The sequence below is a fragment of the Cryptomeria japonica genome, chromosome 2 (genome assembly GCF_030272615.1).
Source record: "Cryptomeria japonica chromosome 2, Sugi_1.0, whole genome shotgun sequence".
In the NCBI taxonomy this organism is placed as follows: Eukaryota; Viridiplantae; Streptophyta; class Pinopsida; order Cupressales; family Cupressaceae; genus Cryptomeria; species Cryptomeria japonica.
Window position 1 is genome coordinate 291,423,406 of NC_081406.1, and position 25,213 is coordinate 291,448,618.

Here is a 25,213-nt window from a genome sequence, read left to right on the forward strand (position 1 = left end):
TGGTCCACATAGAATGTGAACGATGTGGCCAATAAGTAATGTCTAAACTTCTGGACGGAGTACACCATCCTCAGGGCTTTCCTCTTTGTCGTACTATAGTTTTTTTCCGCCTTTGACAGGAGTTTGCTTGGGAAGTATACCGGGTGATCTAGCCCGTGATCGCCAACCTGTGCCAGTGTGGCCCCTATGGCAAAATTTGATGCGTCGACGTGTACATGGAACTCTTTGTCCCAATTCGGATATGTCAGGATTGGCACACCTACCAACTGTGACTTCAGTTCTTGGAAGGCCTCTTTCTGAGCCATACCCCATGCGTACCGTTCACCTTTCCTCGTCAGCTTGTCCAGAGGGTAGGATACTTGAGCAAAATTTTTGATAAACCGCTTGTAATACCCTATGTGTCCTAGGAAGGATTTGACTCCCGTGACATCTGTCGGTGCCTCCATTTCCACTATCACCCGAATCTTGTTCGGGTCAGTCTTGAGTCTAGCCTTACACACTATGTGTCCTAACAGCTTCCCTTGAGGCACCATGAACCTGCATTTTTTGGGATTGAGTGCTAGGCGGGCTTGCCTGCATCTCTCCATGCATTCGCCAAGTGCGGCCAGATGTGCATCCTGGTTACTGTAGATGGACCAGTCGTCAAGGAATGCCTTGAAGTTCCCTATTGACATCTTGTCAAATATGTGAAGGATTATCTGTTGGAATGTCGCTGGCGTGTTGCATAACCCGAACGACATTCGGTTATACGTGTACACGCCATCTTCCACTATGAAGGTCGTTTTTAATTTGTCCTCTTCGGCAATGGATATCTAGTTATACCCAGAAAATCCATAAATGAAAAAATTTCATGACCAGCCACTTCCTCCAAGATGCTATTCGTAAATGGTATTGGAACTGGGTCCTTTATGGTGATCGCGTTAAAGCATCTGAAATCCACGCAAATTCAGATCTGGTTTGCCTCCTTTTTAAGGGATATCACTATGGGCGACACCCACTCGCTGGTCTGCACTTTAAAAATAATCCCAGCTTCGAGCATACATTCAATTTCATCTTTCACTCTCGTAGCATAGTTTTTATTCATTCTGTACGACCTCTTCTGTATAGGTACGACCCCAAGTACGAGTGAAATTTGGTGTACGCACAGTTCTGGCGGCACCCCTTTGAGGTCCTTGTACGTCCAGGCGAATACATCCTTGTATTCCATGAATATTTTAAACGCGGCGGCTTTTAGGACTGGATTCCAGTCGTCGCCAACCAGGATGTTCCTTGACTCTGCTTCCCTGCCGAGGTTTGTAGGTTTTTCGGACTCTTCGTACCGGATTGGTTTCGTCATGGCAAACCTATGTGTTGGTGCCTCGTTGACAGGAGCATCCCCTTCCGTGTATTCCTCGTACGTTGGCGGAAATTCATTTTCGTCTGGCTCCTCATCAACCTGCAACATGTTGCACCCATATAGCAGCTTGTAGTCTTCCATTTGCCAGTGGAAGAGCCCATTAAGGGAATCGATCTCACCTTTCGAACATCCTTGGATTCCCAGGACGCCTTCCTCATTCGGTTCCCTTCTGTACTTTCCTTCGTCAACTCCGCCCTCGTCGTCCGATTCCGATTCTGACGCGAGTTCTTCACTCACGAGTTGTGTTTTCAGGTCGATAATAAATTTTTGCCCGACTTTCTCCATGGACAGCGTGTTACGCTTCTAGTTGTGATTCGCTCTGGCTGCCACCAACCACCCTCTGCCAAGAATGGCGTCATATCCTTTCTTGGCGAGCAGAATCACCACGAAGTCAAGGACAAATGGTTGTGTCCCGATGGTCACTTGTTGCGCCATGAGCGTTCCTAGAGGTTTGATACCATGTTGATCCGCTCCCAGTAGGTTGAAGGTTGATGGCCACAGTGTCGGCTTGCCAAGCTTCTTCCAGGTTTCTTCCGGAAGCACATTCACTCCCGATTCGCCGTCGACAATGGTGTCAGTCAAAATTGTGCCAAGTATTCCCATTTCTACCACCGCCGGGTGCCGACCACTATATAGTGTTAGGACCAATGGGTCTGTTGGTGTTCCACTAGGAGCATCCGTATTCTGGGTCACCCGACTCTGTGGAGTTACTTGCACCGTACGTAGGAGTGTCGTACGTAATGGCAGCATCGTTTCCAAGAGGTCCTTCATCTTCACAGGTACTTCAATTTGCAGCATTTGATTTAGGATATTTTCCTTTGCCTCAAAGCGGGAAGTACTTGCCGCTTCCTGAGTGTTCCCCTGTGCCAACATTTCCTTCGCCACTTCAGCCTTCGCTTCCAGCGCCTGTTGCTTCTTCGTGCGAGGGTCCGGGTATGTGGCCTTCTTTGCCTGTGACCGTGTGATTGCCAATACCCGTTCCTCAGTCCTGTCAATGTTGAGTAGGTTCACTCTAGAGTTTGGGGAAGTTCCATCATTGTGGTCTCTAGGCCCACACCATTTGCATAGTTTTTGTGGAGTTTCTTTTGAGGTGCATTCCCTGGCAAAGTGGCCCCATTGATTGCAGGCTCGGCATTGGATCATTGGTCATCCCTTCGCATCATATTGGATCCGGCCCCTATTATTATTGTTATTATTGGTCTTCCCCCCTCGCCGGTTGTTCCGGTGTCTGCCAGATGATGCATTATTGTTGGTGGTTTGCGAAGTTTCGGTGGCCCGCTGCTCTTGCGTGAAGAGAACTTGTTGGCTCCTGGTTTTCATATTATAGGGATATTCCTTTGTCAAATGTCCGACAATCTGACAAATGTCGCAGAAAGCCTTCTTGGGGCAGGACCCCTTGGTGTGTCTGTCACTCCTAGAGTTCGTACACCACGCGTCGTTTTCTTCAGTCTTACTTGTACTCCCCTTCATGGCTTTGAATTCTTTCAGCATTCGTTCCATATCCTTTTGGAGCGCGTGCACCTTTTTACTCGATTCGCCACTGCTGTTGCTTTCCCCGTCAGAGTCTTCATCATTGTCGGATGAGTATTTATTACTTTATTTCTTCTTTGACGTTTTGTGTTCGCTCTCGAGGTCCATCGCCCTATTATAGGCGACGTCATATGATGTCGGGGGTACAATTTTCTTCTTCTTCCGTAGGGAGGATTTCAGCCCTTCAACGAACCATCGTTTCTTCAATGCATCTGCGGGTTGGCTCTCCATTTTACCTAGTAATTCTTTCAGCCTCCGGCTGTATGCCCATACTGTCTCCCTGGTACCTTGTTTGGTACTGTATATCTCGGCTACAATTTCATTGTCATCACGGAGCAACCGAAACTCCTCCTTGAATTCCTTCTGTAGATTGGCCCATGTGGCCACTTTTTGCTTGTCCACATCGGAGTACCAATCTATGGCAACTCCGCGTAACGTGGCTGGGAACTGTTGTACCCAGTCATCCTGGTTTGTCACTCCGTGGCAGACTAAATAGTTTCACATGTACGATAGTGCCGTACGGGGTCTTCCTTGCTGTCCCCTGTGAACTTTGGCAATTTCTGTTTACTTGCCATTCCACCACTGGGTCTCGCTCCTCTGATGCCTTGTGTGCTTGTACCTGGTGATCCTCTGCCTCCGTCTCCTCCACTTGACCCTCCACTTGTGCTTCCTCCGGAGAAGGTTACCAACCTTGAACCGAACAAATTGTCTCCCGTACGGTACCCTTGTGCTCCCCAGGCACCTTCGACCGTACCGTCACCTTCGGTCATCTCCCTTTGGTTGTCCTCCGAAATGGACAAGTTCTTTAGTAGGTCTCTGGTAGCGTCAATCAGGTTTAGATTTCGCCTTGTTTGTTCCACCAACTCTTCGCGACTTCTTATCCTATGGTGGTATTCTAGCGAACTGTAGAGTTCTGCTTCGGCACCCTCCGTGACTTCTTTTAGGTTCCCTTCGGGCAACCCTACAACAGTGTAGAGAGTGTAATTCTCTCTGTCTACCTCGACCTCCGCAACCTCCGTGACACCTCCTGGGTTCCCTTCGAGCAACCCCTCAGCCGGTCGTCCTTCGGCAAGCTGCCTTAGCCTACGCCTTCATTCTATCTGTTGTCTGAGATTCAACGCTCTTTGTGCCACTTCCCATTCGTCACTTTGTATCTTTTTATTTTTGTCTTTATTTAGTATATTGGGCATAAATCACTTCCGTACACAACAAGCACACACCATGTACACAAACAAATTTTTTTTTATTACTTCATCCCTCGTACATAATGTATGTCACTGACATACTCATTACAATGGGGGTGTTCTTATTTATTCTCTCTGACCGTCAGGGTTCATGTATTGCGCTCATCTTCTTGGCGCTCCCTAAATTCCCGTAGAATTTGCTGCCGTCGGTTCTCTCGATAGATGTCTTCCCTTCGATCCTGGAGAGCCAAGAATCCTTGTGCCAAAAGGTTAGGCAGTTTGCTCATCAACAGATTCATAGCGGGGCTTACTCCGAGCGAACTCCACACAGCATCTTTTGAGACATCTTCGACGGTGGCTTCCCTCCGTACGTGTGTTTCGATTGCCGCCTATAGGATGCACGAGAAATCCTTCGTGAGTGTCTTTTCACCCTCGAACAATTCTTCGGGTTCTCTGTCAAGGTCACTAGCTCCTTCTGGTAATGGTTGTCCCATTATCCGTGTGCCATGTAGTACGTCCTTTTCCTCATTGCTCCCAGGTTTTTACTTCGGCAACGGTGCCAAATGTTTTCCCTGTAGGGTGTCAGGTTAAGACATTGCATAAATGACAGAAGTACACAAAATATATGGAAGTCACAAGTGTTCTATTGATTCATAATAAGCCAGTACATACAATGATAGCCATATGTTCGACTACAATAGCATGTCCAAAGACTGGAAACAGATACAATATAAAGGAGTCTGGTCAGTTACCCGGTGCCAACTGCCGACAACCGACGGGTTAACTGCCGACGCTAACACAATCTACCTTAATGCTTAATTACCCGACAACAAGCCAAGAGTCTTGGTCAATGTTTTGATATTTTGTAATCAGTCTATTGTCTTGAGTAATAAGGAGGAATGCGGTTGCATATAGTTCTTATGTTGTTGCTTCAATCTTCTAGTTGCCTGCCAATTGTTTGTTAAAATATCAGTCTGCTGTAGGTGTGCCTTTCTCGCATTAAATTCATGTATTTGCATCAGAAAAAACACAAAAATAATTGCGTATTCATCGTAGGAGGTTGTCTTGAAGATTTAGTAGCTTTTTCAAGCCATAATATCATTGCCAATTGAAGTAAATACTCAAGTAAAATCTGAAGTTTTATATCAGTCAAAACTGCATGACACACAAGAACGCAGGTTATACAGTCTGAAACTAGAACAGCAGGTTATCAGACGAATTGCTTGTTAATAATCCCTTCATTTTCACTCATATAACAGCAGGGGATATTACAATTTAGAGCTATATCTTTCTTGACCCACAGAGAGGGTTCGTGGGAGTGGCATCTATTTCCAATTGTGCCAGTTTTCCGATTTTGGGAACAGCTCAAGTCATTTGATTGCTGCATTTTCTGAGTATTTTTGAAATAGATATGTAGTGCTATTTAATGATTTGGGTTCCTCTTACATTTGAGAAAAATTGTACTTTCAGGTCAGAAATAAAATCTAGAAATCTCAGCCTTACGTATTTCTGGGGTTTGTCAAATTTCCGAGTTATTAGTTTGCTGCAAATATTTCTATTATCTGCACTTTATCTGTCAATACAAAACTATTGCAAAATACTTTTGAAAACAAAGAAACGAAGGCAAAAATAGGGCAACATACTACAAGAGCCCCCCACAAAACCCATAGAGATGCTGTCCTGCAATCTAGTAGGTATACATTTTAAGGCATGTAGTTGTACAACCATTCATTCCTAACTTTAGGCTTGTTCATGCAACATGACTAGTATCCTCCACTGAAATTTGAAACATCTTGTATTTTTAGATAATACACATACCTTTGTAAATGAGCTATGGTTTTACCAAATCTAAATGTCCCACAAACTTTGGAGATACCTGCCTCCTTGTGCAAAACTCTTTCCTTTGGCAAACATTATTTGCCAAGCTTGTGGAGAAGCCCATCTTTTAAATAAAAATCAGTTTTCTGCTCAATGTTTACTTGTCTTCAATTGTTGATAGGTCTCCTCAAAATCTGCATCCCGAGCAAATGCTTTGTCATTAGTCTTTCGCGTGGAAGACCAAGTGCTGAACTATTTCCAAAACTGAAACTTGCTTTGCATTTGTTGGCTTTTTTAGTATACTTGTTACTACATTTGTGCTTCCTGTTTTACTTATAGTTTTTTGCTCTCTCTAATTAATTTAGTGCCTTCAGTATTGAAGAGGTTTGTTGGACTTGTATGCATAATTGTTTCTTTTCCCAGCAAATAATGTTTCTTTTTCTTAAAGGTTTGTACTAGTGCATACATTTTTTTTTAACAATGGGGCAATCCAATACAATGTCAACCATTAAAATGTTGAAAGCTTAAAAGTTAAGTTTTATTCTAATGGTTGATGTAGCCGAAATTCTGATGCAATTTTCTCCCATGTTTTACACTTTTTAATCATTTTGATTGTTTTGTCTTGTATTTTCATTTTGCATTGGGATTGTAATTGTATCCTACGAATATGCATTCGATGATCTCTAATAGGTGCCTGCCTCAATGTTTCTAAAAGATATAAAGAGGAGTACCTCAAAATACATTATTATCATTATGAATGAGGGATTGACCTTTTATTTTAGTGATTTGTCTTTGGCTTTCCATGTCTAGGCTTTCCTTTGATCAGTAAGAACTTTCAGAAGCAACGTTTTTACCACATTACTAAGAATTCGTTTTTTGTGTGTTTTCCACTAGTTCCTTTTATGTTCACCTAATTTATTATCACGCGGTTTCCAATCTGGGTTTAACATCTCCATTTATATACAATTATGAAACACGCAGGGTTCAAGAAGATGTTATCAAGTCACTGTGTTTGCATCAACCGTCACTTCTTCAAACATCATTTAACCGTCCAAATATTTACTATGAAGGTAAAGTGCAATGCAAATTATTAATACATATTCTTACCAGCTTGTAAAATTGAAGTAAAATTGTTAGGTTGAGTTTGGAACTATTTTATGATAGTCTCCATTTCCTTTACCAAATAGAAATCTTGAAACTCCATTTAAGATGCTTTCTGGCCAATTTATGAATGTAGAACTCGAATTGATAATACTTATGTGATCTTGTTTAAAGATCTTTCTTGAGTAAATTTTTTGTATTGGGATATATTAACATAATCATCACAAATTATATTCTTTGTAGAGCAAACTTTCTACTCTTGTACATGTCATATTGGTATGTTGATATCTTTACATGATGTAACCTATAAAGTTGTTTTGAATACATTCATTTTTGTGATATTTTAGGAATTAAGATGTTGATGCAGTCATATGTAGACAGTAGATAACTGGTTTGAGACGCTTTTTTTATTGAGCATCAGAATGTCCTAGTCCAATATAAATTCAAATTAATTTAATTAAATGAAATAAAAAAAACATCTATAAGAACAAGATAATCATATATATTGAATAAAACATCATATTTAACTACACTATACTCATGCCAGTGCATTATAAGGCTGCAAACCTCATTTAACTGGATCCGTTATGAAATGCAATGAAGATATTTTAATTTTTTATTCTTATGAGGGTTATGGATATATATAGAATATTTAACCTAGAGAAATCATAGAGATTGACTCTTAGCTTGACTAGGATATAGGATGAGGGATAATGTATTACCAAAAATGAGAGGATGTTATAACAAAGAAGTGTTTGAATGATAATCTTATCTTTTTTTTTGAAGAAATTTGTATAACATCCCCAAAGGAAAAAAATGATTGAACTGCATGACGTGTTTATTGTGTGGTTCCAATGAGATTCACTATAGATGATATGACCTCTTATAGCATATTCTATTTCATACATGATCCATGCCATGTAATGTGGCACAATGTAAGTGAGTTGGAAGGGCCACAATTTATTTATAATTTGATCTCTTTCTTATAGAGGCATATCCCATATGAAAGAATTGACTACAAGGTATTGTCTGTTTTCATATCTCTACTATGCAAGATGCAGGCATTTGAAAAATTGTTTTGTATACTTCTGGGTGGCTCTACAAAGATCCATTCTGATGGTTAAGTTCTACATTTAATTTCCACAAATACTATTTTTGAGGTAAACTCCTGGAGTAGCAACAATAATCTGCATAGAATTATGGCTGATGATACAAAGATCATAAAGGGGTTAGCCAGCAAATCTTTCCTGAATCTTTGAACTGAGTAGACACACATTCACCATACCAAAAAAAAAAACCATCAATTGGAAGACAAAGGACACACTTAGGACATTGGAAAAGAGAAAAATACATCACAAGGTCCCACAAACTCCATACCGTCCACCAAGTATACATTATTTCCCAAAGAAGTGGAGATCACCAGTTACGTCTGAGTTAGAACATCCATTTCCTCGGTCTAACCCTAAGGACACTAAACAGGGTATTAGAAAAGAATATTCTAAGCATACCTTCAAATAGTATATCATAAAGTTACATGCAATCATACCATAGTGTTTAGTAAATTTATCATAGCCAAAAAAGGGAAATAACTTGTCGGAATATTTCGAATGTTAACAGGCAAACGTCTCCAATGACCTCTCAAAATCGAACCCTGATAAGATGGCCCTTGGCCACAAATTAAGCACCAAGTGAAAGGACTGATTTGTCCTTCCCAACCAACATGAAGATGTAGCAAACTCGTTAGGCACAATGTGGAAGACTGAGTTATCTCCCACTCTCAACTGCAACCCTTCGGAAGGTCTTTCACTCCCTCAGTTATGCTATCTATGGGAGTTTTCGTTCCCAAAGATGAAGATCTGCAAAAACCCCTCGGTTGCATACAATCCAATCAATATCCAACTCAATAACCCAAGCTGCCTTGAAGCTTCAGTTAGATCCCCGTTTATACTTTTTTCATTCCATATCTAGAAGCTTCTAGAAGTGACTTTATGATATAATTTTTAATTAGTCACTTTATTAAATTAATTAAATATAAAGTCATCTTTTATTTTTTTAATTTTGATAACTTTATAAATGATTAACTTGATATTATTAATTAAAATAATTAATTAAGCTATCCATGAAAAATAATAATAATTTGGACAACTTAACTAATTAAATTAATTAATCAATTCCTCTCCAAAAAATGGGGACATTACACAATCTCTTAGCTAACCAAGAGGAATTTTGAGTCCATGACTCCAATGCTGATGAATAGTTGAGGGAAAATATTGATCCCATCCACTGTTTGCAGAAAATGATAAACAGAGAAAGCCATCTTAGGGAGAAGAAGCCGAGGGGGAGAGATTGAAATGTCCTAAATATATTACCATTTTAAGTTCTCCTTGACACAATATCGCAAGCATATTACAATATGTTTTGATTAAGTTGCAAGTAATAAGAAAATATAGTGTGGCAATATTTGTCTTTATCATCATGGGATGTATTAAAGTGCCTATACTCACATGTCTATTTCTTTCTACAAGAACACTAATGTACAATCTAAAATCTTATGACTACGTTTGGATCTTCCAATTTACAATATTTTAATAATTACTAATATTAATTTATCAATAGAGCTAGCGTCGCTAAATTTTTACAATTCATATGATCCAAAAGAGCAAGTTGTGGAAATTATTATTTATGAGTTCTCTTAGATTTGTTGTTCTATCTTATATATCACATATCTAGCTCTTTTATAGTGGTATTTTTTGGTGTCTTGGTTTGTTGTTGCTAAAGTTGAGGTCACATGATAAGTGTCAGATGGTTACAATTTATTTTTATATTCTAGTATTCAACATTTGTTGTTTTGAGAAATAACTGCAGGAACATTATATCGTTTCTTCTATTTGCAGTACGATACAAAGATTTGCTGAAAGATGTATACACTGATTTACTGGAGATGCTGAAGAAAAATAAACAAGACTGTGCAATTATTTACTGTCTTGCACGTAATACTTGTGATGATATTGGTAGCCGTCTCTTGAGAGATGGCATTTCCTGTTGTGGTGAGCCTAAAGTAGATTTCTTTTGTGTAATCCTATTAATAGGATGGCATTCATTCCTGTGGCACTTACTGAAAAATTGTAAAGAGATGGACATTGCTGTTTGAAAATGCTTTGTATCTATGCAGTGTATCATGCAGGACTGAGTGATAAAGTTCGTAGTCGAGCACTAGAGGAGTGGGCATCAGGAAATGTTCCAGTCGTGGTAGCAACAGTAGCCTTTGGGTATAATTCTATTAAATGCATGGTAGTTCAACAGTTACTTGCACGTGAATAATTTCTCTTCCCATAATGCTAGGTTGCCTGTTATACCACAGAAATAACATCCTCCACTCACTTAAAATCATATCTTTCCATCTTAAAGTGTGCAAACATATTTTGCTTTGTTTCCTTTTTACAATTGATCTTCAAGTGAATGAGTTTGAAATATGAACTGTTTGAGTCCTTCCGAGCTTCTGCTACTTATAATTTGATGTTCTTCATTTAGGTCATGAAATATATCCTGCAGTGATTTGATTGAAAATACAAGTGGTATCTGCTGTTAACTGACTGTCCAATCTGCGTGTTATGCAGTTTTTAAGTTTGCGTGTTATGCTGTCAGGGTGTCTCAGAATTTTCCAGATTGGTGTAGAGGTGAACCATCACATATTTCTCATAAATGATCAACTACAAATGACTGCAAATGAAAGTATGATAGCCAAGAATGCATATACAACAGATTTATAGTGTTCTTCACCCAACTAGACACATAATCATGCACTTACAGGCATCTGACATTATAACAAACAGTTGGCAAGTAACCTCAGATAATTCATGTAATAGAAATACAAACTTGTTCTCCCTTCTTATTTAAATGATGTTCAATGGATCCTTACAATGACCAAAACCTACTTATGACTCAGAATTTTCTGAGAACATTGGCAGCCATGGTTATTATAACTATCTGAAAATAGTACATAGAATGATGTCAAATGCACCTGATGTAAATCGCCTTGAAGAAGCAAGCAATGTCATGTGAAGCCTTCAATCTGCTAAATCGAACTAGTCTCAGACCTGCCCCTGCTGCAACAAAATCAATCTGATAATAAATAATGACAGCAGCTAGCTTTCAATTTCTTCCCCAAAATTAATTGCCTTGACTCCTTGATTGAAGTGCTGTCCTCTTTGGTGCAATTTGATGCCAAAATGGTAAACTAGGAGCATTTTCGTTAGGAATGGGCAGTCTGATTCAATTTTACTTCAGTTTGGTCTTGTCTCTGAATTGTCCTTAAATACCTCTTCAAAACCCCTCCAAAAGCATCGCCCTTCTCCTCCAATGCTATCACTACCCTCTTTTGTATAATCCGATGCTAAACTGATGAAGGAAGATCAAAATCGTGGGTATGAAGAAGGGAATACGATTTGGTTTTAGACCTGTTATTCAATCAGAAAACTCACCAAACCACTTCTAAATGTTCTTCAATGAGATCGCCCTCATTCTCCAATCAAATCGATATACTATGGGCATTCAAATTGATAATCTGCAAATACCATGAATCCCATCCACCATGGTAATGTAGAAAACTCAATAAGCTCAATTTGGAAGACCGATTTGTCTCCCACTCTCAGCTGCAACCCCTCAGAAGGTCTTTCACTCCCTCAGTTATGCTATCTATGAGAGTTTTCGTTCCCAAAGACTAAAGTCTACAAACACCCCTTGGTTCTACTAAACTCAATTCAATATCAAAAACCAATCCAAGCTGCTTTGAAGCTTCAGTTAGATCTCCCTTCATACTTTATTTCATTTCATTTCTAGAAGCTTCTAGAAGTGACTTTATGATATAATTTTTAATTAGTCACTTTATTAAATTAATTAAATATAAAGTCATCTTTTAATTTTTAATTTATTTTATAACTTTATAAATAATTAACTTAATATTATTAATTAAATTAATTAATTAAGCTATCCTTGAAAAATAATAATAATTGTGGACAACTTAACTAATTAAATTAATTAATCAATTCCTCTCCAAAAGATGGGGACATTACAGGTCAAAATTAACATTTAATCTGATCCTCTTATTATTTTCCTTTAAAGTTATCCTACTCTTTGCTGAGCTCATAGAACATCTAATTCATCCTGCATCTTTGGACATAAGTCGTGTATTTAGTTTTAATTACAAAAATCTATTTGATTTGATTTGTTGGAGAGACATCTGTTAGAGAACCGAAGTCACTAGATATGAGAGCTAGAAATCAATCAGGACCACTTTATCTATTTTAGGGATATATTTCCACTAGAACATAGTGAACCTTATATATATGCATATAAAATTAAGTATCAGGAACTCTTTTTCTTTCATCTTCAATAAGGATTCTATCATCTGTTACTTTGCACTCAGTCGATAGTTTGATTCTCATCCCAATTGATATGACCAAAAACAAGGGAGACCATCTAACGGTATCTTGCTCACCACCTACGCACTCTATTAGTGTTTTAGTTTGTCTTTTTTAAGAAATACAAAACAAAATAGTATAGCTAAATTATTGGTTGTGGTACTGGTTTGGGTTTGTGTTTGAGGGTTCAGTTCATGGGTTTCATCAAATTTTTTTTTGGGTTTGGTTCGTTTTGGGTTCATCCATATAAAAACATATAAAAATCATAAACACATATATATTTGCAGAAGTAATTAAATTCAAATACACCACATAACATCTTATATTATATAATAAACAAAACCACCATATTAATCGTCAAATATTTGTCAAACTCAAATGTCATGATATATATTAAAATTACAAATTAATAATGTTAAGTGTCAACAATAAGCCATAATTGATCAAAAGTCGTACGGGTTTTCAAAAATATCATCATCACCATCCATATTAGATGATGTAGGTATTGGTAAATTAGAAGAACCACAAATTGTGGCACTAGCACTCGCACTTGGATTAGCATTTGCGCTAGTACTGGCATTGGTACTAGCACTCTCATGCTCACTAGTTGGCTTGTCGTCAACATCAAGTGCAACAAAGCTGGAAGTGGAAGCATAAAAGTCAATATGCTTTGGCTCGATATCTCACTTCCTTGTAGCCACTTTGTTTGTGTGTAAGGAGCTGCAAATTTGAATGCACATACACCAAATCCTTTGCCTTTTATAAGTCTAGTCAATTTCACTTTGCTAAGTGGATGAAGGAGTATGTGATGTGCCTTGCACATGCTCCCTGTCTCCAACAGGGACACCCTTCTTCCTTGCCTCATCGAGGTTCTGCAACAATTTTGTCCTTGGGAAAGAGAGAGCTTGGAGCTGAATCATGGCGAGAGCAAGGGGAGTGTGCATGCAATTCTGAATTTGAAGATCGTACTCCAAAACTTCAATGTTTGCATACTAAACTGAAACAAGCCTATTGCAGCGTCTATTCTTATTAGGTCTGAAGTGGTTGCCTAAATTTTCCAATTTTTTTGGAAAAGTCAAATGTTGAACAAAAGTACAAACTTCGGTGTTTGCCATACAAGGTGGAATAACCAATGTTCCAAAAGATTGTCCTTTCACCGAACTTTTCATTATACTTCGTAAGTCAAAAAGGATAGGTTGGAAAGAAAGAGTCTTAGTGAGGTCTAAAGTTTGTATGGTGCATAGAGAGGAATAAGATGTGTATTCTTTGACCTTCCTTTCACCGGGGCAGATACCAAACATTTCGTAGCCAAGCTTTAAATAGTATGTTGAAATGTGAGCCATAAAATTTGGCCTTTGCAAATTAAAATGATTCAAGGCTTACTCCTGATGTTTTCCTAGACACCTAAGAAAACATCGAGATTTCAAAGCTTAACAGTTGGTGGATTTTAGTAAACTAGCTAAACATTTTGGTGTTTGCTGCCCAAAAAAGGGAATAAACCGTATTCCCATCGATCTTCGAAGCATAGAAGAAAACACTGAAAAACTCCCAAGATCAATTAATCAAAGGCCACGTTTTAAAGAGCCCCCTAAGTTCGGTGCTTTATTCCCTGAAAATAATACTGAACTTCGTTTCAAGCATTAAAAAGTCAAAGGTTTAAAACATAAACAAAACTTTGTCTTTGCAAATGAAGGGGACTTACGACGAATTCTCAATTTTATTCCAAACACTGAACCAATGCAAAAAAGTTTAGTTTTAAAATATAAACCAAAGTCGGCCTTTGCTATCAAAAGGTGTAATAAGATGCTATTCCTAACATCATTCCAAACAACGAAAATATGCCGAACTTTGCCTAAAGCGTTAAAATCCTAAGTTTAAAATATAAGAATTCCTCATGCTCAGTGTTTTGATGGCAAAGTAATGAAGCGTTTTTTTTCCTTCGACTTTCCTTCCATCGATATAAAAACACGAATAATGTATTTTTCAAGAAAGTCGTGTTCTCCAAACTATCGCTCCAAACTTTGGTGTTCCTTTTTGTTGAGCAACGAAATAAGGATGTTTACCTTTGCATGCAAAATCAAATCGTATATCCTCAAGATGAAGTAGAACGCATTGCTAGAAAGAAAAACGTTGCTAGAAGCAAGAATGATCCAAGAGATCTAAGCTTTGTACAAAAGCAATTGCTAAGGAAGAAAATGTACAAAAACATTGCCATTCAAAAGGCTATGCAAAGGTGAAACATTTTAGAGTCAAGCCATGGCAAAAGGAGAGGATCGTTGCTCTTAAAAAATGTTGCAAGGAGAAAAAGTGCTTGAACAGAGAGAAACATGTTGCAAGGAAATTGTGGAAAGGGAGACACAAAAATGTAACATTCACTGCCCCTCACCACGTCAGGTTGGTCCCCTCTGTCATTGCAAAGTAATCAAAATTTGTATTTGACAAGATTAATGATGAAATGTTGCATTTAAACCCTAGGTTAAAGAATTTACCTATGGTTTGGTTCATTTTAAGAATTCTTATTCAAAATATTGCCCAAGCTAAACCCTAGGTTAAACACAAACATAACCCAAGTTGAAAACAAAATGGAAAAATCACCTTGCCGCCACAAATTCGGTATTTGCGTAGAAAACCGGAATTAGGGCTTGTTCCCAAAAGCCTTCCCAAGTTCAAACTTTTCCCTAGGTTTTTATGAATTTTGGTTCTTGCAAAATAAAGCCTATTAAGCTCTATTTCAAAAAATTTGCCTAAGTCCCTAAATATGCCCCAAATTTGAAACTAGTAAGTGTTGCTTGTGTAAAATTCTTGATTGCATGCTTGAAATTGCCTCTTTGCATTCATACGCTTTAAATTTAAACTTTTTGTCATTGTGCTTTCACCTGTGTGCTAACACCGTTTTTGGCAAGCTGACCCCCATTTTTTTAATCTTGAAAAAATCCATTGTAGTTCGCATCAATATGCGTAGGGTAAATGCCTCCTAAGGCAGCCAACTCTTCCAAGGTACCTGATGCACCAGCTACATCCCAGACATCCAAAGCAGAGAATCACTGCACACTGGACAAAATGAAATTTGAATACTAGGGAGTGTTGCAGGAGTCCAAAATCCAGATTAAGTGGGAAAACGTAGGAGATACAAATTTTGGACATATTGATATCCAACGATCAAGGAGAGGATGTATGCCCCAAATCCAACCTGGAGGGCACAAATGATGCTCCAGAGTGGGATGGCACAAGTTGCTGGTTTTCCACAGGCTATTCAGAATTATGAGCTGATCGTGGACTACGCCAAAAACTACAAAGCATTAGTGAGGGTAGTCTTTGTCAATGAGATTGCCATAGCTGATTTTATTCTATCATGGAGGTCTTTGGCATCCTTGTCCATGAGGATATGTGTAATGTCCCCTCCTTAGACAGAGCAGTCAGCAGTGGAGGTTGGCCTATACCTGGCTCCCGTAGGCCAGCAAAGTGAGCAGGGAGCCCATTCAAGGGCAGAGATAGACACATCAGGGTTTTATGAGCTTGTTTGAGCAGTTTTGGGTGATCTTCTCAATTTTAGGAGGAATCCCTATTTTTTAGGGATGGACTGTGAGTTACCTGGGAGGCATTAGTAGACCCTCGGAGCCATTTTGGCAACTTTTGTCACATTTCCTATTTTTTAGGAAGGGGTCCTAAATCATAGGAGCCACTGCCAGTTAGCTCCTAGTGACATGCATCATCAGAGAACAAGTGGCTTCAGTCAGATCACAATTTGGAGTCCCGAGGCACTTTTCATGAATAAAATGGGAAATATTACTTATTTCCAAAGTTTTGGATTTAATTAAATAAATAGTTAAAGTGATTAATTTAATCAATTGACTTTATAATAAGGAATAAGTTGTCTAGAGGTCACACCTCCCTAGGCCAATAAAGTAATAAGTTATTATTAGTAACTTTGGCCCCCATTTTTCATGAATAATAGACCCCTCATTGTGGATCGAACTCTAGGGGGGGTGTGATAATGTTATTAAAACATTAAAATAAAAGTGTATTTTATTATTATTTCAAAAAGGCTCTTGGAGGAAAAAGGGTTGACACTTTTGAGAGGGAAAAGAAGAATGATTAAAAGAGAGAAGAGGGTCGGATCGATTCATTGATGGTTGGAGATTATTTTTGATATTTGAGATTGCGAGCTCTGCTCAAGAGTGTTGCAGTAGTAGAAACCCTCAAGAATGTCCATCTTTGGGAGTTGGGAAGGTTGGGCATAGTCCTAGCCTCACATTTTGAAGGAAATTCATCAATTCCATCAGCAAATTCAACATGTCCAGGGTTCGATCTAATAGAGAAGTCCATTGTTGTGATGGAAAGGAGACAATCTTTGGATCAAAATTCGGTTTGGAACCTATAGTAGCATTAATGATTGTTCTCAGCCTAGCCGTACCTGCACACATCATCCCAGCAGCCTTACAGGGTCTGTTCTGAGTGTTGGGTGGTGAAAATTAGCAGATCGGGTCAAGAAAAGACCAAAGCACCAATATAATGTAGATCTGGGCATTGGAAAAGGGATTCTGAAGATTCCAGGCTTGCTGGGCGAAATCCAACCCAATCTGGGCCACACAAACCACAATATCAGACCGTACAACGCCTACAACAACTCCATTTTGCCTGGTATGGACAATAAGTCCACTGGATTGTATAATTCCGATTTATTGAATAAAAATCAAGGGTTTTAAGTTTATATTTGTTAGTAATATTTTATCTAGAAGTTTATTGTGGTCTTTAGTATTTCAATTCATTGTTGCAAGCAGTTATCAGTCACAAAGCATTTCAAAAATTTCTTTAAAAAAAGCAGAAAACCCTCAAACATACAAAATTCAAATTAAAAAACAGTGAAAATTAAAAAAAAATCAGACTTCAACGAGAAACAATTCTAGATTTGGGACCAGATTGGCATCCTAGGGTGTATACTACAGTGGTATAAGAGCTTTCAGTATCTTGCCATCCTGTGAATAGCCAGTTAAATGACTGAACAACAGTATCAGACTTACACCAGAAGGGTAAATAACAAGTCAGATCAGATGGCTGAGAAGGATAAGGAAAGACAGAGATCACTCAGTCCAAATACCAGTATTGAAAGGATGGACATGATGTCTTAGTTATTGGGACAAATAGCCAAACAACAGTTACCTTGTGATGAGCAGCCTCAACACACTTCTTACTTAGCTGAGACCAGCAATACACAAGTTGAATGTACTACCTCCAGTTCAGTACGTAGACCCCTACAACCTGTCTTCACTAAACAGGAGGAGACACCATTCCCACAGGGATGAGTTCAGGATGTACAAGTTTCATTATCAAAGGAGATTAGTCATCACTATACAGAGTACATGACTCTACCCCGGAGGTCAGGGAATTACTGACTTGGGATCAGTTCTTGGGTCAGAAGAGCTGTAGGATGGGTTCAGCAGGCAGAGCAGAGTACAGGCCTAATCAGGGACATAGAGACTTTCAGCATATGGTGGGCAAATTGACCCTACCATACTTTGATGGTAGTGGTACATGTTCAGCTCGTGCTTGGGTTCAAAAGCTGGACATCTACATCTCTCTGAGGCCCATGCTTGAGGAGGAGGCAATTAAATTCACCACATGACATCTGGATGGGGTAGCACATGAGTGGTGGTACCACGGGTTGATTACCTTGGGACACCGCTGCATCACTTCATACGATGATCTCACCAATAGACTCATCGAACGTTTCGATCATAAGGAGCTAGAGATGTTCTTCAAAGAGCTAGCACAGCTCAAGCAGTATGGTTCCTTGGAGGCTTACATTTCCGAGTTTCAGAGATTGTTAGTGATGGTTACATATATCTCTGAGAGGAGGTTGGTTGTATTATTTGTTGAGGGGCTTGCAGATCCGTTACGTAGCTGGGTTAGAGCCTTTGATTCACCTTCATTTCAGCATGCAATGAAGAAGGCCAGAAGCATGGAGCATGCTGATTTGAAGAATAAGTCTTCCTCCAAACCTTACTAGAATAACAAGGACAAAAAACCATTCCACAAAAATGCAGATCAGCAAAAGAAACCCTTCCAAAAACACAATGAGGAGTCCCTAAATGACCTTAGAAGAAGGAATCTTTGCTTCAAATGCAAAGAACCATGGGACCCCAAGCACAAGTGTGCTTCTAAGGGGAAAGCAAACAAATTGGAGTACCTTTCAGGTGATGATGCTAGTTCTGAAAATTCAGACCAGCAAACTGAAAATGAGGACAGCGGTGGAGAAAATGCATCAGAGGGGTCAGATAAGGGACTAGATGAGGACAAACCTATGGCACGCTTGACTAGCATTCAGAGAGAGGGCTCTTTTAGGATGAGAGGAGTCTTAGCAGGGCAGAGAGTGGTTACCTTATTGGATACAGGAGCCACACATAATTTCATTGATGAGTGCCTCATTGCTAGGCGTGGGATCCAGACAGAGGAGTTTGAGAGTTTTAGAGTCAGAGTAGCTGATGGCTTCATTCTCACGTTCACCAGGAGAGTTCAATCTTGCATGAATAGGGTGTTTCAGCATTAGTTGCGGAGATTTGTTTTGATCTTCTTTGACAACATCTTGATCTGCAGTCGGTCTTGGGATGAGAACTTAGGACACTTGGAGGAGGTGTTGGTTATACTGGAGAGGGAGTCCTTGTATGCCGAGGAGTCCAAGTGTGAGTTTGGTATGATAGAGTAGCTCTACTTAGGGCATGTCATCAATGCAAAGGGTGTTAGAGTTGATCTGGAGAAAACTAGGGTTATCATGGATTGGCCTCCACCCAAGAACCTTACTTAGCTTAAGGGGTTCTTTGGGCTTTGTGGTTTCTACAGACGCTTCGTTAAGGGCTTCTCATAGCAGGCAGCTCCACTTATAGACTTGACGAAGAAGGGGGAATTCTGTTGGTTAGAGGAGGCACAATAGTGTTTCGACAGGTTCAAACGGTTGCTGAGTTCATGCCCAGTTTTGGCCATTCCAGATTTCACTAGACCATTTGAGCTTCAGTGTGATGCTTTGGGTGAGGGGATTGGAGCAGTGTTGATGCAAGATAAGCACCCAATTGCCTTCGAGAATAGGAAGTTGAGAGGTCTAGAGAAGAGTTACAACATTTATGATAAGGAGATGTTAGCCATCATGCATGCATTGGCTAAATTCAGGCAGTATCTTGTGGGCATCAAATTTGTGGTTAGGATAGACCACAACAGCCTAAAGCATTTTCTGAATCAGAGGGGCCTCAACGATGGGCAGCAGAAGTGGGTGAGAAAATTGCAGTCCTTGACTTTGACATTGAGTATGTCAAAGGCAAGAAGAACGTGGTTACCGATGCCCTATCTAGGAGGCCATATTTATGTGCTCTTGGAGAGGTCATGGATGATTGGCATGGGCTGATTTGTGCAGAGTATGCAAAGGATACTTGGGTGACCAGAATTATTGATGGATTAGTCTAGAATGACAGATACTCCGTTGTAAATGAGCTTATCATTTACAAAGGGAGAATATAGTTGGTACCCGGTTTAGAGTTGAGGAAGAAGATCTTGAGAGCCTTTCATGATGTGCCCATGATAGGGCATGTTGGTGTCTGTTTTATCATCGACCAAACATTAGGAACCCGAAGGTATTCTATCCTCTCTTGAAAAATCACTATAGATTCCAAGGTCTATATGTGCGAACAAGCGACTTTAGTGGAATAGCTTCTTGGGTAGTGTATGCTGAAATTTTCAAGGAGGACTTACGTTTGACAAGTATTCTTGAACTGCTGGACTTAGATGGATATAGCAATTTAGGCTCTTCTTTCTTTTTTTTTGGGATTTTCTAGGATTTGGACTTTCAAAAGAAAGGGAAAAAGGGATAGAGTTCAGGAAGGCTAATCTAATCCTACAAATTCTGGAGACGGTATCAACTGGGTGCTCTCGAGAAACCAAACCTTGCTTCGCCACACTAGGGACAACTACACAAGGCCGGTGCAATCTTCAATGGGTTGTGCTTATGATCGAGATGTTGGGATGCACAGGGGATGGGTTCAAACTAACTTTGCACGGTGAGATGGAAATCATCCATACACCAAAAGTATGAGCGGAGATACACCATCAATTGATACTTATCAAATCCTTCCTTCGAATTAACAACAATGAAAGCAAATCTAAATTATTTCTAACTAAGTGTTGATGCAATTGAAACCATGCAAATCATTCAAATAATAGAGATTACAAAGCAGCGCACATGCAATATATTATCTGGAAATGACCTTAAGCAACAATACATCAAAAAACCTCACCCTTTTCAAATGAGAGGAGGCAACCTTAAATAGTTCTAAAAAATAAATGAATGGCCGAGATCAAACAGTGATCAAGGGCCAAGGTTGAAAGTCCTAAACCCTAATTAGGGTTTCTCGAAATAGTATTAGTTCAAGCAAATGAAAGAGTGACAAGTGACGGAGCTGCTAATTTTACTGAGGTGAGTGGCCACTTTCCTCTTTCAGAGATTCAACGTATCTGGACACCACGAGCTTGACCTCCTCCATGGTGACACTTGGCAAACCGCCAATTTGGAAGTCGACTAGATCCACATCGTCAACGCATGTAGCAAGGATGCCTTCCCACTCCACTACTTGGGTGAGGAAGTTGTCATCAATGGAGAGGAAGTTTGCAATCCTAGAAAGATCGCCTTTGTCAATCATCCCTAAATCTCGGAAGAAGCTTGTTTGAATCCTGGCTTTTAGGTTCTCTTCTTGTAAATGCTTCTCCCTTAGGCTTTCCTTCTGCCAGATCTCTGATGCCACTCGGAATACCTTGCCCAGGATCTCTCTAACCCTTGCCTCTGTCTCAAAACATTTGGTCTCGGATTTCTTCAGGACCTCAATCCGAGTGACCAGAGCATAGTACCACGTGCTGAAGTCGTACCTGTCTCGTGTCTGTATGATGCCTGCATCCACTAAGCTCTTCTTTGACATGCCTCGGATAACCTTTAGGTGATGGAGTATTTCGTTCTGAATTTCATCCACTTCTTCCCAATTGGATGATAGATCCTGGATACGATCAATCAACAAAGAAGTTGCCTCATGCGTTGATATTAAGTTTTCTACCAGGGTGTCAGCACGTATGACAACATCTGAAATCCACTCCTTTTCTTGAGTGTACGATCCCTTCATCTCATCATAGTCCTTCATTGATCCCTGCTGAAGAGGCTGTGGTGGAGTAGCTGGGACTTCATGGTTGAGCGGGCTGGTAAGATGGAGAACATACTTCCTCCACTGCTGGTTCTCTTCTTCCACTTTCTTCCTCTTTTCTTTCTCATGAGCCAGCCTTGTCTTTAGAACATTACAAGAGTTGTCAAAATATTGGATCTCCTGGTCCTGGGTAGGCTTACCCATCTCTATGGTGGTGATCTTGTAGTCATCTGCGGTGACATTGTCCCTAGTCTTCCCTTTTTTGGGCACTGCTATCTGGACTGTCCTGAATCCGACACTGTCTCTCTGAATCAGGGAGAACTTCCTGGCTGGTTTGGGCGATTTAGCTGTGGCGGTCTCATTCACCTTCTCCAGGAATGCTGCGGTAGCCTCCTCGGTTGAGTGGACATCCTTGGGAACCTTGGCTTTTATCCTTGCTCTCAGCCAATCAGGAATGGTCGATTGTTCTACAATGTTCCGATCAAACTCATCGTCTGCTTCTCCTGGGTTCGCTGGTATGCCATCCAAGAAGATTATAGGGGCTTCATCCTGCCCTTTGTCTGGAGTTTGGAAGACCTTCTCCATCACCTCCTCAACTGGCTGAGAAAGCACTCTTACTTCATCATCACTAACATAGATGTTCATCTCTTGTTCCCCAATTGTACTCTGATCAGGCGCAATGGAAGCAACACTTAGGATGGAGTGACTTTCGCTGGATTCTCTTCTCTCAACTACAACCCTTTTTCCTGTGCACTTTGTGGAGCTTCCACCCAACTCCTTTCTCTTTCGAGATCCAACACTTTTCAGATTCTGAGCATCACCGGCGGAGGTACAAGGGTGGACGGACAGAGTATCATCCACTCCCATTAATTCACAAGTTAGAACCATACCTTTGGCCTTCAACTGTTTTGTCTTTTCAGACGCCCACCACCTTGAGTACTCAACCACCGACATCATGAGGTCTGCTAGATCTGATTTTCCTCCCTCTGTCCAATCTATCGAGACTAAAGGTTCATTCTTCATCTTCTCAAAACCCGGTTGCTGAAGTTCTAGGCTTTCTTCTACTTGATCGGCAACTTTGAATACTTCCGTTGCTCTAACCATACTTAAAGGAATTCTTGACCAGAACCTCTTTCGGATCTCAAAACTATCGGCTGCATTAGCCCAGTAGTCTTCTAGATCCAGTCTATGCTCAAACGTTGTCCCTTCGATCTTCTTTATCCTATGGAATGGATCAAAATCTTTTCTTGCCTTGTATTGGTAGAAGGGATACCAGGCTAGTTCTTTCTCAGCGGTAGCTGTAGCCTGTGATGATGGACATGTTTCCAGCCCATTACCAATTGTAACTGAGGATGTCCCTGCCTTCTTCTACTTATCCCTTTGGATCACTATATACTCCTCCAATTGTCTCACAACCTCAAGCAACACCACTCGGTTGGTAGGGTAAGCTGGAAGCTTGTATGGAGGACCAGAGAATCCCTGAATTCGGAGGTAAGTGAACTTTGGATATTGGATGTACCAACACCCGAACCGACCGATGAAGTTCATAGACTCTTGAGAGAGCCTCTCGTGCAGGCCACCTTGAAGGGTCCGGGTAATGTGCATCAAGAAGGCATCATTCACCCTTTTGAAATGGAACTTCTCCTCCATATGGAGCTGGGGATAGCAATCATATACTGGAAATTGGTTCTCCTTGTTCCCAACTTCTCCTCTACAAGTGAGACCTCTGTACCTGTAGGTCCTGGCTAAAGAATAGAACAAGTAAGAACTCATGAAGAAAGTCCTATTTGCCTCCAGATTCCTTAGCTGGCTGTCTAAACTGTCGCTGATCATACGGGCCCAGTCTATCATTTTTACTCCATTGATTATTTCATTAATGAAATAATACATCCAGGGTTCGAATGGAGCTCCCTGAGGATTTTCTATTATTCTATTGAGCAAGACAATCATGTCCCCAATGTCCTCCTTGAAGTATGCTCGCACTAGGCTCTTTCTTTAGAGTTTGGAGGTGCCCTTCCTCGGCTTGTCTAGCTAGGAATGATTAACTATGGCATCATATTCTTCTAGGTGATCATGGTACACACTGTCAGCTTCGTCCTTGGTCATATATACTGTGTTGTGGTACTCAGGGATCCTGAAGGCCTCTCTGATGGCCTCATCGCTGACATTCGCCAACACTCTTCCATCAGGGGCAACAATATCCTTACTGATGGGGTTGTAGTGTTTGGCACATTCAACTACCAGTTCATTGCACTGCATGGTGGGGAGGAAGCCGATAGCGTGCACGATACCACTCTTTATCATTTTCTGCGCAATGGTGGTAGGCACAAGGTTGTCCAGACCAAACATTCGCTTCTTAAACTCCCTCAGATTGATGTGTCCGAGGTTGGTGTCGCTGATGTTCTTCCACTTGGAAGTCATCCTTGACTCTGGAGGAGCATCTTTATCTACCTGGAACTTCATGGTGCTTAAAACCTGCAGATGAATGATAAAAACTTTAAGTTAGAAAAATTCTGCAGAATTTCGAAAAAAGATAACGGGGCCGCGAAATGTCCAAGTGTTGGAAAATTTTCCATTTTTTCACTCTCATACTTAGCCACAAAAGTTGAATTTTCACCTCCAGACCCTCAGCCTTGAAGCTGGTTGAAGTCACCATCAAGTGTTAAAACTTTCGAAAATTTTCATACTTAGCCAAAAAAAATAATTTCCTTACTCCAAAATTTAAAAAAAATCAAAAAAATCATTTATTAAATTCTGGAAACTATTCAGAAAATTCACAATTTTAATTTTACCTCTGACTTGGATAGGAATAAGGCTAGATTTTTCTCCAAAATATTGAGAAAATTCAGAAAAGATGCCTTTCTCTAGAAATCTGTAAGCCTTCTGCCAAAAAAATATTATCCCACTTCCAGCAATATCTAGAATTTCCTCCAGATGATCTTCAAACTGACATACTTTACTAAGCTCTCCTTAGTAATTTGGAACTTCTTGATGTAATAATGAATTTGATAATGAAGTATTTGTAGACAAGTTTTAAGCAAAACCCCTAAAATCATCCAACTCATACTTCTAATTCTAAAAAAAAAACTTTCCATTTTGATTTAAGTTTGAAGATATTCATTAATCCCCCAATATTCCCTTTCAAAAAAACTTTCCATTTTGAATTAATATCTCAATAAATTTTTAATATTCCCTCAATATTCTCAAAAAAAACTTTCTATTTTGGATTTATTTTGAGGATTTTTTTTTTTTTTATTTAGATATTTCTTCATTTTGGATTTAATTTAAAATCTCTGTGGATTTTGTTGACTTTGTTTGACCTTCCATGTGTAGGTTGATTTTTCGAATTTTATCTCCATCTTTTTCAAATTTTTTTGGCGGACTTTGCCAACCTCTCCAGGGTATGGCAGACTTTGGCTAGAACTCCTTCATGGCCTCTATTAATGTGAAAAATTGACTAAGGCATTGGGGCGGATTTTGATGTTGACTCCTCCATGGCCTCCTTTACCTTGGCGGACTTTGGTGTTGACTCCTTCATGGCCTCTCTAGGTGGGGCGGACTTTGGAGTAGGCACCCATGTGACCTCTATAGAAT

The 25,213-nt window shown here is 39.9% G+C and overlaps 1 protein-coding gene across 1 annotated transcript in view; it reads left to right on the forward strand.

Annotated features, from left to right (window-relative positions):
* Positions 1-25,213, forward strand: part of LOC131032588 (ATP-dependent DNA helicase Q-like 3) — a 266,803-nt gene that overhangs the window by 85,322 nt on the left and 156,268 nt on the right. The window contains exons 9-12 of the mRNA XM_057963606.2: positions 6,910-6,998; positions 9,924-10,076; positions 10,202-10,298; positions 18,232-18,235. Coding sequence (XP_057819589.2) covers positions 6,910-6,998; positions 9,924-10,076; positions 10,202-10,298; positions 18,232-18,235 — 343 coding nt within the window. The remainder of the gene's footprint in view (positions 1-6,909; positions 6,999-9,923; positions 10,077-10,201; positions 10,299-18,231; positions 18,236-25,213) is intronic.